At 47.8% G+C, this 13,921-nt stretch overlaps 1 protein-coding gene across 1 annotated transcript in view; it reads right to left on the bottom strand.

The window, feature by feature from the left end:
• Nucleotides 1-979: 979 nt before the first annotated feature.
• The window catches only part of PRDM14 (PR/SET domain 14), a gene marked incomplete at both ends in the record, with an annotated part of 13,345 nt that continues 403 nt past the window's right edge, over nt 980-13,921 (bottom strand). Inside the window, 7 exons of the mRNA XM_080694765.1 lie at nt 980-1,147; nt 2,752-2,853; nt 5,589-5,791; nt 10,217-10,484; nt 11,873-12,030; nt 12,123-12,176; nt 13,421-13,908. Coding sequence (XP_080550891.1) covers nt 980-1,147; nt 2,752-2,853; nt 5,589-5,791; nt 10,217-10,484; nt 11,873-12,030; nt 12,123-12,176; nt 13,421-13,908 — 1,441 coding nt within the window. The remainder of the gene's footprint in view (nt 1,148-2,751; nt 2,854-5,588; nt 5,792-10,216; nt 10,485-11,872; nt 12,031-12,122; nt 12,177-13,420; nt 13,909-13,921) is intronic.

The following is a 13,921-nucleotide window of genomic DNA, read 5'->3' as shown; positions in this document are numbered from 1 at the left end:
AAGTCAACCTCAGCTACTGAGTGAGGCTCTCAGCAACTTAGTGAGACCCTGTTTCCAAATAAAGTATAAAATAGGTCTGGGAGTGTAACCCAGAGGTAGAAAAGCCCCTGTGTTCCACCTGTAGTACCACCAAAAAAAAAAAAAAAAAAAAGGCGGGGGGGGGGGTTCAATTTCCAGTATCACAAAAATAAATAAATAACTTAAAACCCCAGAACAATATAAACATGTTTATTTATCCTTAGTTTGGTGAAGATTTTTCTCTCCCTGTGACTGGCACAGGTCACAGAACAGCCATGCTTGTATTCCCAGAGTTTGGGAGGCTGAGATAGGAGGATCACACAGGTTCGAAACCAGCCTCAGCTACTTAGTGAGGCTCTCAGCAACTCAGTGAGACCCTGTTTCCAAATAAAATAAGGTCGGGTAGAATAGCCCAGAGGTATAAAGGCCCCTGGGTTCCACCCCCAGTAAAAAAAAAAAAAAAAAAAAAGAAGGAAGGAAGGAAGAGAAAGCAGAGGCATCTTACACTTGGGGCCTGAAGCAACAGGAGAAAAGGCCTCCTTTCCTTTCCTTTCCTTTCCTTTCCTTTCCTTTCCTTTCCTTTCCTTTCCTTTCCTTTCCTTTCCTTTCCTTTCCTTTCCTTTCCCTCCTTTCCTTTCCTTTCCTTTCCTTTCCTTTCCTTTCCTTTCCTTTCCTTTCCTTTCCTTTCCTAGGACTGTACTCCAGTCCCTGACCCGCAGGGACTCCTCTATGCCTCTCAGGGCGCACGTGGGTTTTCAGAGCCTCAACACCATAGCCTTATGGCTTTCGCTTTTCTAAGTACAGCAGCGTCCCATTCTTAGTAACACCTGGGAAAAGCACTTCTGCGAAAGCCGCAGCCTGTCTGCTAGGCTCAACAGACGCCAGTCCATTTTTCTGCTTCTCGTCGTCGTTCCTGTGACAGCGGCCACAGGACCAGAGTCCTCCGTTTACCCCGCGGCTGCTAGTGGTCCTCAGGAGGGGAGGTCGCGCCCTCCCTGTGCGAGCGCCGCACGTGGCTGTCGTGGGCCGCGTGGGAAGCGAAGGCTTTGCCGCAGAACTTGCACTTGAAGGGCTTCTCCCCCGAGTGCTGCCGGATGTGCGTGCGCAGGATGCTGGAGGCCGTGAACTTCTGCGGGACAGAGCGCAGGGGAAGCCACCCACGGGCTGACTTTCTGTTTTACTTATTCATTTCTTATGTTGTTTTTGCAGTGCTGGGGATTGAACCCAGGGCCTCGGGATTCTAGGCAAGTGTCCGACCATGGTGGTACATCCCCAGCCCTTTCTAAATTTTACTTTGTCTGGTATGGTGGCGCACACCTGTTATCGCAGTACTTGGGAGGCTGAGACAGGAGGGCTGCAGGTTCACGGCCAGCCTTAGAAATTAAGGAAACCCTCAGCAATTTAGTGAGACCTTGTTTCAAAACAAAACTTAAAATAGGGCATTTGGGAGGCTGAGATAGGAGGATCACGCTTTGCGGCCAGCTTCAGCTACTTAGTGAGGCCCTTTACAACTCAGGGAGACCCTGTTTTAAAATAAAGAGTAAAAAATAGAGCTGGGGGAGTAGCTTGGAGGTAGAATAGAATGCCTTGTGATTCCAACCACAAGAAAAAAACCAAACACAAATTAAAATAGGGCTGGGGTATAGCTCTGAGGTAGAATACCCCTAGGTTCAATCCCTAGTATCATAAAAAATATATTAATTAATTTATTTTATTTTATTGCGAGTCTGGGGGTGGAACCCAGGGGCATTTGACCCCCGAGCTACAACCCCTGCCCTATTTTTTTATTCTTTATTTTGAAACCAGGTCTCATTAAGTTGCAGAGGGCCTCACTAAGTAGCTGAGGCTGTCATCGAACCACGATCCTCTGGTCTCAGCCTCCCAAATGCTGAGATTACAAGCGTGCGCCACCACACCCAGCTGTAATTTTATTTTGAAGTAGGGCATGGTGATTCACATCTATATACTCCCAGTACTTGGGAGGCTGAGACAGGAGGATCTCAGATTCCAGGTCAATCACAGCAACTCAGCAAGACCCTGTTTCAAAATAAAAAAGGTCTGGGAGTGTAGTTTGGAGGTACAGTGCCTCTAGCTCCAATCCTTAGCACAAAATAAAAAACATTTTTGTGTGTGTGTGGGTCTTGGGGGTGGAACCCCAGGGCATTCCACCTCCGAGCTATACCCCAAGGCCCATTTTATTTTTATCTATTTTTTTGGTACTGGAAATGGAACCCAGGGGCATTCTACCTCCAATCAACACCCCTCAACCCCCCCCTTTTTATTCTTTATTTTGAAACAGGGTCTCACAAAGTTGCAGAGGGCTTAAGTTGCTGAGGCTGTCTGCAAACTGCGATCCTCCCGTCTCAGCCTCCCAAGTACTGGAATTACAAGCGTGCGCCACCATACCTGGCTTTTATTGTTATTTTGAAACAGGGTTCCACTAGGTTAATGAGAGTCTCACTACCTGATGAAGTTGTCCTAGAACCTGCAACCCTCCTGTCTCAAGACTCCTGAATACTGAGATTACTGGCGTGCTTTACCATGCACGGCACCATCCCCTCCCGGCCCTTTTATATTTTACTTTTTTGTTTTGAAACAGGGCCTCCCTAGATTGCGGAGATTGGAGTCAAACCTGGGATCCTCCTGTGACAGCCTCCCAAGTATATGGTCTATTCTTGCCCAAGGGCACCCAGGCTGGACTCAGACCAAGCCCAGGGCAGGAGGTCCCCTTACCTTTGTGCAGTACACACACTGGTACGGTCTGTCCCCAGAGTGGACTCGCATGTGCTTGTTCAGGCTGGAAGACTGAGAGAAGCGCTTCCCACAGATAGAACACTGGGGTGAAAAAGAAAAGTGTCACTGAAATGCCGTCTTCCCCTAACAGGTCTGTTTTAAGCGTCTGCCTGAGCTTGAGAGAACTCTCGCATTTAAAGCGAAGCACCCTCCCCATGCTGAGGGTCCACTTAAGACGTAGAAGACGCCCTGGGACGAAGATAAGAGTCAGGCAGTGTGGACTCTGGTCTCCACTCTGCCCATGCCGTCAGCCTCTGTGACTTTAGTAATTCCTGAGCATCTTCAGGTATCAGCTGCTGCAGATGTGAAATGTGGAAACTGAATAGGATCCTGAATTAGCCCTCTTCTGTTAAGAAGTAGCTGTGTGCCCAGCACAGTGGCACACCCCTACAAACCCGGTACTTGGGAGGCTGAGACAAGAGCATTGCAGGCTCCAGGCCAACTTCAGCAACTTAGCAAGACCTTCATCAGTTTAGTGAGACTCTGTTTCAAAATTAAAACATAGGAGGTGGGCCTGGGGTCGCACACTGGTAATCCCAGTACTTGGGAGGTGGCAGGCTGAGACAGGAGAATTGCAGGTCTGAAGCCAGCCTCAGCAACTTAGGCTCTCAGCAACCTAGAGAGACGCTGTTTCCAAATAAGAAATAAAATCCATATGGGAGTATGATTTGGAGGTAGAATACCTCTGGGTTGAATCCCCAGTACCAGTGCCTTATGTCTGTTGCATTTAAGCTTTTCTTCTGTTCTGATTATTAGTATTATTTGTGGTGATGGGGACTGAACGTTCGCCATTACAGGCGTGGCGGCGCGCACGCTTGTAATCCCAGCATTTGGGAGGCTGAGACTGGAGGATCGCAGTTCGCGGACAGCCTCAGCTACTTAGTGAGGCCCTCTACAGCATAGTGAGACCCTGTTTCAAAATAAAGAAAAAAAATCGGGCTGGAGATTGTAGCTCAGAGGCAATATGCCCCTGGATTTAATCTTCAGTACCAGAAAAAAAAAAAGAAAAAGAAAAAGAAAAAGAAAAGAAAAAGAAAAAGAAAAAAGAAAATAGGGCTGGGGGTGTAGCTCAGAGGTAGAATGCCCCTAAGAAAATATCCAAATCTCTTTATAATTACAGAAATAAAGCACAACCAAATACAAAAATACTCAAACTTTATAAAACTGTATAATATAATGATTCAAAGTGACTTCTCCAGAAGCTTAGGAAAGAGGGGAGAGATATGGGAGACTACATACTTATTTTGTCTTCCCTCCCTTCCTTTTTTTCTTTGTTTCTTCTTTCCTTTGTTTCTTCCTTCCTTCCTTTCTTTCTTCTTTCTATTTTTGTTCCTGTTTTTGTACTGGGGTTGAATTCTGGGACATTCTACCTCCAAGCTACACGCCGAGCCCTTTTTATCTTTATCTTTTATTATTGTTATTTATTTAGCTGTACTGGGTATGGAACCTAGGGGAAATCTACCTCCAAGCTACACCCCAGCCCTAGTTTTTTATTCTTTATTTTGAAGCAGGGTGTCACTGAGTTGCGGAGGGCCTAAGTAGCTGAGGCTGACTACGAACCTGCGATCCTCCTGTCTCAGCCTCCTAAATGCTACGATTACCTCAGCAATTGTGTGAGGCTTTCAGAAACCCAGTGAGACTCTGTTTCCAAATAAGAATGGGCTAGTCTGGGGATGTAGCTCCGAGGTAGAAAAACTCTGGGTTCAAGCTCCAGTACAAAAAAAAAAAAAAAAAAAAAAAAACCACGTGTCAAAACAAAACTAAAAGCCGGGAGTGCTTATAATCCCAGCATTTGGGAGGCTGAGACAGGAGGATCGGAGGATCACAGGTTCACACCCAACCTCAGCTACTTAGTGAGGCCCTCTGCAACTCAGTGACACTCTTTCAAAATAGAGAATAAAAAAATAGGGCTGGGGGTGTAGCTAGGAGGTAGAATGCCCCTGGTTCCATTCCCAGTACTGCTAAATAAATAAAAATAATAAGCTACACCCCCAGACCTATCTTACTTTTTTTTTTTTTGAACCGGGGATCGAACCCAGAGCATCACACCTGCAAAGCAGCCACTTTGCCACTGAGCTACATCCTGGCCTTTACTTTTTATTTTAAAATGAGCTCTAAACCGGGCATGGTGGCCTACGCTTATAATCCCTGCGCTTCAGAGGCTGAGACAGGAGGATTGCACAGGTTCAAAGCCAGCCTCAGCTACTTAGTGAGGCTCTCAGCAACTTAATGAGACCCTGTTTCCAAATAAAATATAAAATAGGTCTGGGAGTATAGCCCGGCAGTAGAAAGTAGAAAGCCTCTGGGTTCCACCACCAGTACCACAAAAAAAAAAAAAGCTCTAAGTTCCTGAGAACCTTGTTAAGTTGTTGAGGCTGGCCTTGAACCTGGGAACCTCCTCTCTCAGCCTCCCATCAGTTCAAGTGAGGAGAACTGGAGCACTCGGTACTGTTGCTTCCTCAGGTTGTGCAGACAGGGCCAGGAGCCACGCAAGAATCTGCCCACCTCTCATCTTTAATGAAGCCCAGGGGTGATTCGGTCGTTTTTGCGCCAAGCCTGGTAAAGCAAGCACATGTCTGGAATGGCAGAAACGGCTTCCTAATGCCTTTTTCTCGCTTACAGCTCTCCTGGGCCTGCCAGGGAATCCTTCCCCCCTCCCCACTGCACTTCTCAAAGGCGGCACCGCGGTGGCTGGGGCGCAGTTCCCAGGGCCGGGCGCCCTGGCCTGCCCCTGGACACCTTCCCGGGCCTCCCCGGCCCCGCCCACCCGCGCTCACCTGGTGCGGCCGGTGCTTCTCGTGGACGTGGAGGACGTGGATGCGGAGCCGGTCCCGCTTCTCGAAAGACCGCGTGCAGAGGGCGCAGGGGAACTTCCTGTCGCCGCGGTCCACGCACGGCGTGTACTTGAGGTGCTTGTCCCGGTAGTATTCGTAGGTGAACACTTTCCCGCACCTCTCGCAGCGGTACCCCTCGGCACTCTCTGTGAACAAGGGCGGGCGTGGCTCGCAGCCCCCCCAGAGCTCTTTAAAAGCTTGTCTTATGGTAAGCACTCACCAAAGTTACAGCTCAATAAACCCTCACGAGCAAACAACATTGACAGCGAGCAACGTATTATACCCAGTGTTTACATGTATATCACTTCTCCCCGTGATATTGTGTTTTAATTCTAACCCACCATTTCATACAGAAATACCTCAATCTTAATTTTAGAGAATAAGGACTTTTTTTGATGATACTGGGAGTGGAACCCAGGGGCTTTTCTACTTCGGGGTTACACTCCCAAACCCGTTTTATATTTTATTCGGAAACAGGGTCTCACTAAGTTGCTGAGAGCCTCACTCAGTAGCTGAAGCTCCTGTCTCAGCCTCCCAAGCGGGGATTACAAGCGTGCGCCACCGCCCAGTTTAGAGAATAAGGACTTTTAAAAAATGCAGCATATGCCTGTAATCCCAGTACTCTGGAGGCTGAGACGTGTGGATTATAGGTTCAAGGAGGGCAGCATAGGGAGACTGTTCCTTTTCTTTCTTTCTTTCTTCCTTCCTTCCTTCCTTTCTTTCTTCCTTTATTTATTTATTTTGTTTGTTTGCAGTACTGGGGATGAACCCTAGGGTATTCTACCTCTGAGCTACAGTCCCAGCCCTATTTTTTATTATTATTATTATTTACTTTAAAACAGGCTCTCATTACATTGCAGAGGGCATTGCTGTTTCTGAGCCTAGCAGTGAACCTGTGATCCTCCTGTCTTAGCCTCCCAAGTACTGGAATTATAAATTTGTGCCACCATGCCCAGTTTGAGAGACCTTGTTTCAAAAAATAAAAAAATAAAAAAATAAAAAATAAATAAAAAGGGCTGGGGGTGCAGCTTGGAGGTAGAATGCCCCTGGGTGGTTCAAGTTCTAGTGACACACACGCGCACACACACAAAGTAAGCTGGGCGTTATGGTGCACAACTGTAATCCTAGAATTTGGGAGCGGAGACAGAAAGATCCCAGATTGGAGGACAGCCCCAGCCATTTACTAAGGAACTTCAGCAACTTTTACTCTGTTTCAAAATTTAAACACACACACACACACACACACACCCCAAAAAACAAAACAAAATAAAACAAAAGGTGCATTGGCTCACTCCCCTAATCCCAGTAGTTGAGAGCCTGAGACAAAAATATTGCAGGTTCAAGGACAGCCTCGGCAATTTAGCAAGGCTTTCAGCAACCTAGGAAGACCTTGTTTCCAAATAAATAAAATCAGACTGGAGGTATACCTTGGGTAGAATGCCTCTGGGTTCAGTACAATAAATAAATAAATAAATAAATAAATAAATAAATAAATAAATAAATAAATACATAAATATAGCCGGGCGTGGTGGCGCACGCTTGTAATCCCCGTGCTTGGGAGGCTGAGACAGGAGGATCGCACAGGTTCGAAGCCAGCCTCAGCTACTTAGTGAGGCTCTCAGCACCTTAGTGAGTGAGACCCTGCTTCCAAATAAAATATAATATAGGTCTGGGAGTATAGCCCAGAGGTAGAAAGCCTCTGGGTTCCACCCCCAGGCCCACCCAAATAAATAAATAAATAAATAAATATTAAAAAATTAAATTGAGTGTGATGATACATGCTTGTAATCCCAGAAATTAGAAAGCTGAGACAGAAGGATCACAGGTTCGAGGACAGCCTCAGCAAGTAGTGAGACTCTCATCAACCTAGTGAGATTCTATTTCAAAATAAAAATAGGGCTGTGGGTATGTCGCTTAGAGGTAGAATGCTCCTGGGCTCAATCGCCAGCAATACACACACACACACACACACACACACACACACACACACAAAATGCCATTGTCATGGCTAAAAATTAATTTATTCTGTATTAGAAATCTATATGGGTACATAAGTACACATATACATTGCAGTTTGTTTAAATTAGAATTCAAAGAACACGTGTTACACATGGCTGCATAGCTCTTAAATCTGCAGGCTCTCCTTCCTTTTTGTTCTCTGAAATATCTTAGTTGAAGAACTCCCTCCAGCCCAGCTGAAGAGCAGCCTCCGGTTCTCGGTTCTCGCCCTCATGGCTCCTGGTCTTGGCACAGGCTAGATGGAGCCGTTCCTAGTGCCTCATCGTGACTTCCTTAACGCACAGGGCTACTGTGCTGTCTAAGTCCTTCTCACAATATGGAGGCCTAACCACATGAGTGCCGGGCACGCCTGGAGAAGGTGGGGGCTCCTAGAAAAGCACCCTGGCTGAGGACACTGGATCCCAGAGGATGAAGTGGCCGTGACTATGACATGCACCTCACTGTGTGCCCCTGGGAGGGAGAGCCAACGTGAGCCTATGGCAGAAGCTACAGAGAGTTCTTTCTATAGCCGGGATGGTGGTGCACACCTGTAATACAGTGCTTGAGAGCCTGAGACAAGGGATCACAGGGTGGAAGACGGCCTCTGCCAGTAGTGAGACTCTCGTCAACCTAGTGAGACCTGGGTTCAAAAAAGGGGGGGCTGGGAATGTAGCTTGGTGGTAGAATGCCCTAGTATCACTAAAAATAAATAAGTAGATAAATACACTTTTCATCATCAGGACAGCAGGGAAACTCTCCATCCATGCGGGCTTTTTTAGTTGACAGCCACATCCGGAGCAGGGTTAACAGGAACCCTGCTGCTGCTGGAGCTGTCTGCCCCTCTTTCTTTCTTTCTTTTGTGTGTGTTGGGGGCACTTGGAGTTGAGCCCAGGGACCTTCTACCTCCAGGTTACACCCCCAGCCCTATTTTATTTTTAATTTGGAAAGTGGGTTTCACTAAGTTGCTGAGAGCTTCCCCAAGTCTCTGAGACTGATTGGGAACCTGGGATCCTCCTGTCTCAGCCTCCCAAGTACCGGGATACAGGGATGCGCCTGGCTTTGTCACTTTCACTGAGGTGCTTTTAACTCTCAGAATGCTCCCGCTGAGGGGAGTTCCAGCTCAGAGCTAGAGCTTTCATTGGTCAGAAGTACCTGGCCTTCCTGCTAGTCTCCAAGACAGGGTCAGGAATTTTATGAACCAAATATTAGAGCACATCAAAATTCAGAATAAGGGCTCGGTATTGAGTTTGTATGCGAATAACTAATTATGCATAAATGAAACCGTAACCCTTGCCAACTGCGCTCTCCAGATTGCCTCTCAAGTCTTTGGAAATACAGCTTTCTCCAATTTATCCTGTTCTGGTCTCTTTTCTAATGACAATCAACCATTCCTTTTTAGCCCAGGGATCTTCCAGCGCTTGACTATGATACTTTCTACCCAAACACAGTTTAGATAGTTTGGTAATGATTAAGACGGTAGGTTTCATGTTAAGTGTTCTTAACATAATGATAAGAACAACAACAATAATGAAAAAAGAAGCTGGAGCCAGGCCCAGCATGTGGGAAGCTGAACCAGGAGGATCGCGGTTCGAGGACAGCCTCAACTACTACTTAATGAGGCCCTTTGAAACTCAGTGAGACCCTGTTTCAAAATAAAGAATAAAAAATCGGGCTCTGGGTGTAGCTCTGACGTAGAATGCCTGGGTTCCATCCCCAGTACCACAAAAAATAAACAAGAAAAAAAAAAAAAAAAGCTGGGTGAGGTGGCACACACCTGTCAGCCCAGTCCTTGGGAGGCTGAGACAGGAGGATTGCAGGTTCACAGTCAGCTTCAGCTACTTAGCGAGGCCCTTTGCAATTCAGTGAGACCCTGTTTCAAAATAAAAAATAAAAAATAGGAGTGGGAGCCAGGCTTGGTGGTGCACACCTGTAATTCCAGCATTTGGGAGGCTGAAACAGGAGGATCGTGGTTCACGGACAGCCTTAGCTACTTAGTGATGCTGTTTAAAACTCAGTGAGACCCTGTTTCAAAGTATTTTTTTAATTTTGAAATAGGGTCTTGCTGAATTGTTAAGAGCTCCCAAGTACTGGGGTCATAGGCTTGTGCCATCACACCTGGCTTATGTGTAAGTGCTTTTCACTTGTATTTTCTCTTCTACTTTGTTCTTTCTTTAATGCTGGTCTCAGTCACTACCTTGATTTCCACCCCCCTAAGGTACTGCCAGCTAAGTACCTTTCAAAAACCATTGCTCTAACCACTGCGACTAGCCATTTCATCAGCTCTGTCGGCCCGAGCAGAAATGAATCAGAAATAGACTGACCCACCCGAGCACGGGTGGTACCATCTATTTCACGCTTATTCTCATGAAGGGAGCAAGGAGTAAAGGAAAAGGAAGAGAGAAGCAGCCTCCACAGCTTTGAGGAGACAGAGATATTCCCTGGCAGGGTGGTGGCCCCTGGCTAGAGGCGCCCTCCATTAGCCCGCCACCAATTAGAGTGGGAGGGAGGGTTTAGGAAGAGCCAGGTCCCTCCACCAGGAGATCTCCACAGCGGGGGCCCAGGCGGGCACTGACCTTCAGGGAGCCCAGTCGGCTGCTCGTCCTGCTTGCTGACCTGGAGGCTCACGGGCAGGTCCAGAAACTTCTCGTAGCAGTCTCCGTACCACACCAGCAGCTCCTGGTTCCGCTGGACCTCCTTGCAGCTCTCATAGAAGATGTGCCCTTGGCACTGCACAGCAACCAGGTTCTGCTCCTCGGGGAAGCGGGCGCAGTTGACGTAGCACATCCAATTCCCTGCACCTCTGCCATCCACAAAGTGGCTCAGGCGACCATCTTCGAAGATCTGAACGAAACAAGACACAAAGCTCGCGCTGATACTTCCTCTTTTTGCCTAACCTGCTTGCTGTATAGCTCAGTAGTAGAGCACTTGCCTGGCATGTATGAGGACCTGGCTTTGATCCTCCTCATGGCATGCACAGGCATGTGGGCACCACAGTCATATAATTGTGTGTGTGGCACTGGGGATTGAATCCAGCGGCCTTCTACCTCTGAGCTACACCCCCAGCCCAATTTTTTGCCTGCCTGCCTGCCTGCCTGCCTTTCTTTCTTTCTTTCTTTCTTTCTTTCTTTCTTTCTTTCTTTCTTTCTTTCTTTCTTTCTTTCGGTACTGGGGTTCCTGGAAGCCCTTCTACCTCCGGGCTACACTCCCAGACCTATTTTATATTTTTATTTGGAAACAGGGTCTCTTAAGCCAGCGAGGCCGGCTACAAACCTGTGCGTAATCCTCCTGTCTCTGCCTCCCAAGCACGGGAATTACAAGCATGCCGCCACCATGCCCACCTTGTATTTTTATTTTGAAAAAGGGCCTGTCAGCTGGGCGTGGTGGTACATGCTTATAATCCCAGCATTCGGGAGGCTGAGACAGGAGGATAGCAGTTCATGGACAGCCTCAGCTACCCTTTGCAACTCAGTGAGACCCTGTTTCAAAATAAAGAATAAAAAATAGGCCTGGGGTTGTAGCTCAGAGGTAGAATGCCCTTGGGTTCCATCCCCAGTACTAAATGAAAAAAAAAAGAAAAAAGAAATAGGGTCTCGCTAAGTAGCTGAAACTGGCCGAGAATCCGCGAGCCTCCTGTCTCAGCCTCCCAAGTATTGGGATTACAAGTGTATGCCGCGATGCCCAGCTGAATCCCTATAAATCAGTGAGTTGCTAGCAATTAAACCCAGTGCCTCGCACACAATAGACAACGGCTCTACTACTGAGTTACACCCTCATTTTCTTTTGTCGAGACAGGGTTTCACTATTGTCCAGGCTGGTAAGGAATTGTGATCTTCCTGTCTCCGTGTCCCCTCCTGAGTGGTTGAGATTTTAAGTACATAACACCAAGTCCAAGGCAGGCATGGTAGCGCATAATTTCAGCACTCTGCAATATTTACAGCATTTAGTTTTCTTTATAAATGTAACAAAATATACTAATCCTTCAAATGCATATTTTATGGCTAAATTTTATAGATGAAAACTTCTTGGAGGCACCAACAAAATCGAATTCATGCAGACACGCTATCCTGGTGGAGTGGACGCCTGGGGTCTCCTCTCTTTATAGGCAACACAGGTAGCCTGTAACTGCCTCGGGTTCCCCTCCCTGAGCACGGCTCTCTCAAGGGCAGAATGAACATTCGTCCTCTCCAGCTCCCTCCCCTCTTTCAGCAGACCCAACAGAAGATGTTTACCTCCCACATCAGGGAATCGTCTCCGTGGGTCTTCACTTCACTGGCGTTCACCACTTTACCTTGAAAAGGCCCGAACCTGATTCCTTTGGCAATGAAGCTGCTGCAGAACACACTCAAGTGTGGCACTTCACCAAGCTTCATCTGCATAAGACAGAGACCTGGAAGACACTCAAGGCAGGAAGAGAGAATGAGCAGGCAGAGACCTCCCATTAGATCCGCGAAAGGAAGCCAAGCCTGGAGTGCAGCTCACCTTCTGGAAGTTGCAGGGAGTCTTTGTCCAAAGTTTGAGGGAGATGACTGGATCCTAGAAAGGGGCAGGTTTAAAAACTTTTAAATTTTTAAGCCGGGCGTGGTGGTACATGCTTGTAATCCCAGCATTTGGGAGGCTGAGATAGCCTCAGCTACTTAGTGAGGCCCTTTGCAACTCAGTGAGACCCCGTTTCCAATAAAGAATAAAAAAATCGGGCTGGGGGTTTAGCTCGGAGGTAGAATGCCCCTGGGTTCCATCCCCAGTACTGCAAAAAATATTAATTAGAAATGTATCATTAAATGCTTTTATGAGCCGGGCGTGGTGGCGCACGCTTATAATCCCGCGGTTCGAAGCCAGCCGCGTGCGCTGGCTTAGGAGACCCTGTTTCCAAATAAAAATGTAAAAATAGGTCTGGGAGTGTAGTCCGGAGGTAGAAGGGCTTCCAGGAACCCCAGTACCACCACCAAAAAAAAAAAAAAAAAAAATGCTTTTATGAAACAATTCCCCCTCACTCCCTAGAGGTAGCCACCATTCCAAGTTTGAGAGTTTGATGTTTACCTATCTTTTATTACTTTTCTTCCTCTTTTCACATGCACCTTCCCTATATAATCTCTTTTTTAATTCTTATTGGTGCACTGTATTCATACATCATAATGGGGTATACAACGTGTGGAGACATACATGCACACATCGCCCAGTCAGCCCCCACCCTGCTCCCTCCCTCCCATGCTTGGCTTAGTGGTTGACTACCATATGAATAAGTACATCCTGAACAAATCTCTTATCTGAGATTCAGAACAATCTTGTATGTATGCAATTATTTCCATTTTGCAAAACTTGAGAATCAGGCTGAGCTGGGAGCTGGGACTAAGTGCAAATTACACAAGGCCGTCTTGGAGATACCTCGCACACTCCAAGTACACTGCAAGCAATATTTATTTCCTAGTTCCCATCTCTCACTAAAACCAACCTTAAGAACACACCTTTAGGCTAGGAGGGCCTCGGGAGGAAACCAGGAGCTCTAAGCCCCCCCCCAGGAGCCCACCCACTTTTTTTCCCCCTGCATACTAGGAATTGAGCACAACGACATTCTACCTCCGGACTATGCTCCCAGCCCTATTTTTATTCTTTATTTTGAAAAAGGAGCTCACGAAGTTGCGGAAATCCTCACTGAGTGACTGAAGCGGGGCTACCTGTCTTAGCCTCCCAAGTACTGGGAGGACGCCCACCCACTTTGAAAAGCCTCTTTCCCACACTGCCTCCGCTGAGCTGACCCAGCTCCCAGGGACTCCCTTTACCAGAACTGTCCGTGGGTACCAGGAGGCCGGAAATCGCGAAGTGCAGGCTGGCGGGATGCTCCCGGCCGGGCGCGACCCCATACAGAACGAAGCTCAGGTCCTCCTCCGTGAAGTGGAAATCCGGGGAAGGAGGAGGAGGACGAGGTCTCCGAGATGGCAGCTGCAGAGGCGACCTTCCCTCTTGGTTCCGGGATGTGGGGCCATCCTCATACCTCTTGCTGGGGGAGCACGGTACTAGCTGGAAGGTCTTCAGCCTCTCAGGTGAAGCATCCACGGAGAGCGGAGGAATTAAAGTGTCAAGGCTACAATACTGGCCAAGGCCGCTGTGGCCATCCCCGGGGACCAACTCTTGGCCACTTGCGCCAGTGTAATCGTGGCTGTTCAGAAAATGCGGCCTCTGCCAGGGGAGGTGCGGGGCTGGGTACCAGGGCGGCAGCTCACACCAGGGCACCTCGAGGCGGGGCTGGGGCAGCAGGGCCCGGCCGGGGCTCAGCCCGGGGG

Source organism: Muscardinus avellanarius (assembly GCF_963383645.1).
Source record: "Muscardinus avellanarius genome assembly, chromosome: 4".
NCBI classification, from domain to species: domain Eukaryota; kingdom Metazoa; phylum Chordata; class Mammalia; order Rodentia; family Gliridae; genus Muscardinus; species Muscardinus avellanarius.
Note: the sequence above shows the minus strand (reverse complement) of the source record. Positions and strands in the feature narration are given on the sequence as shown.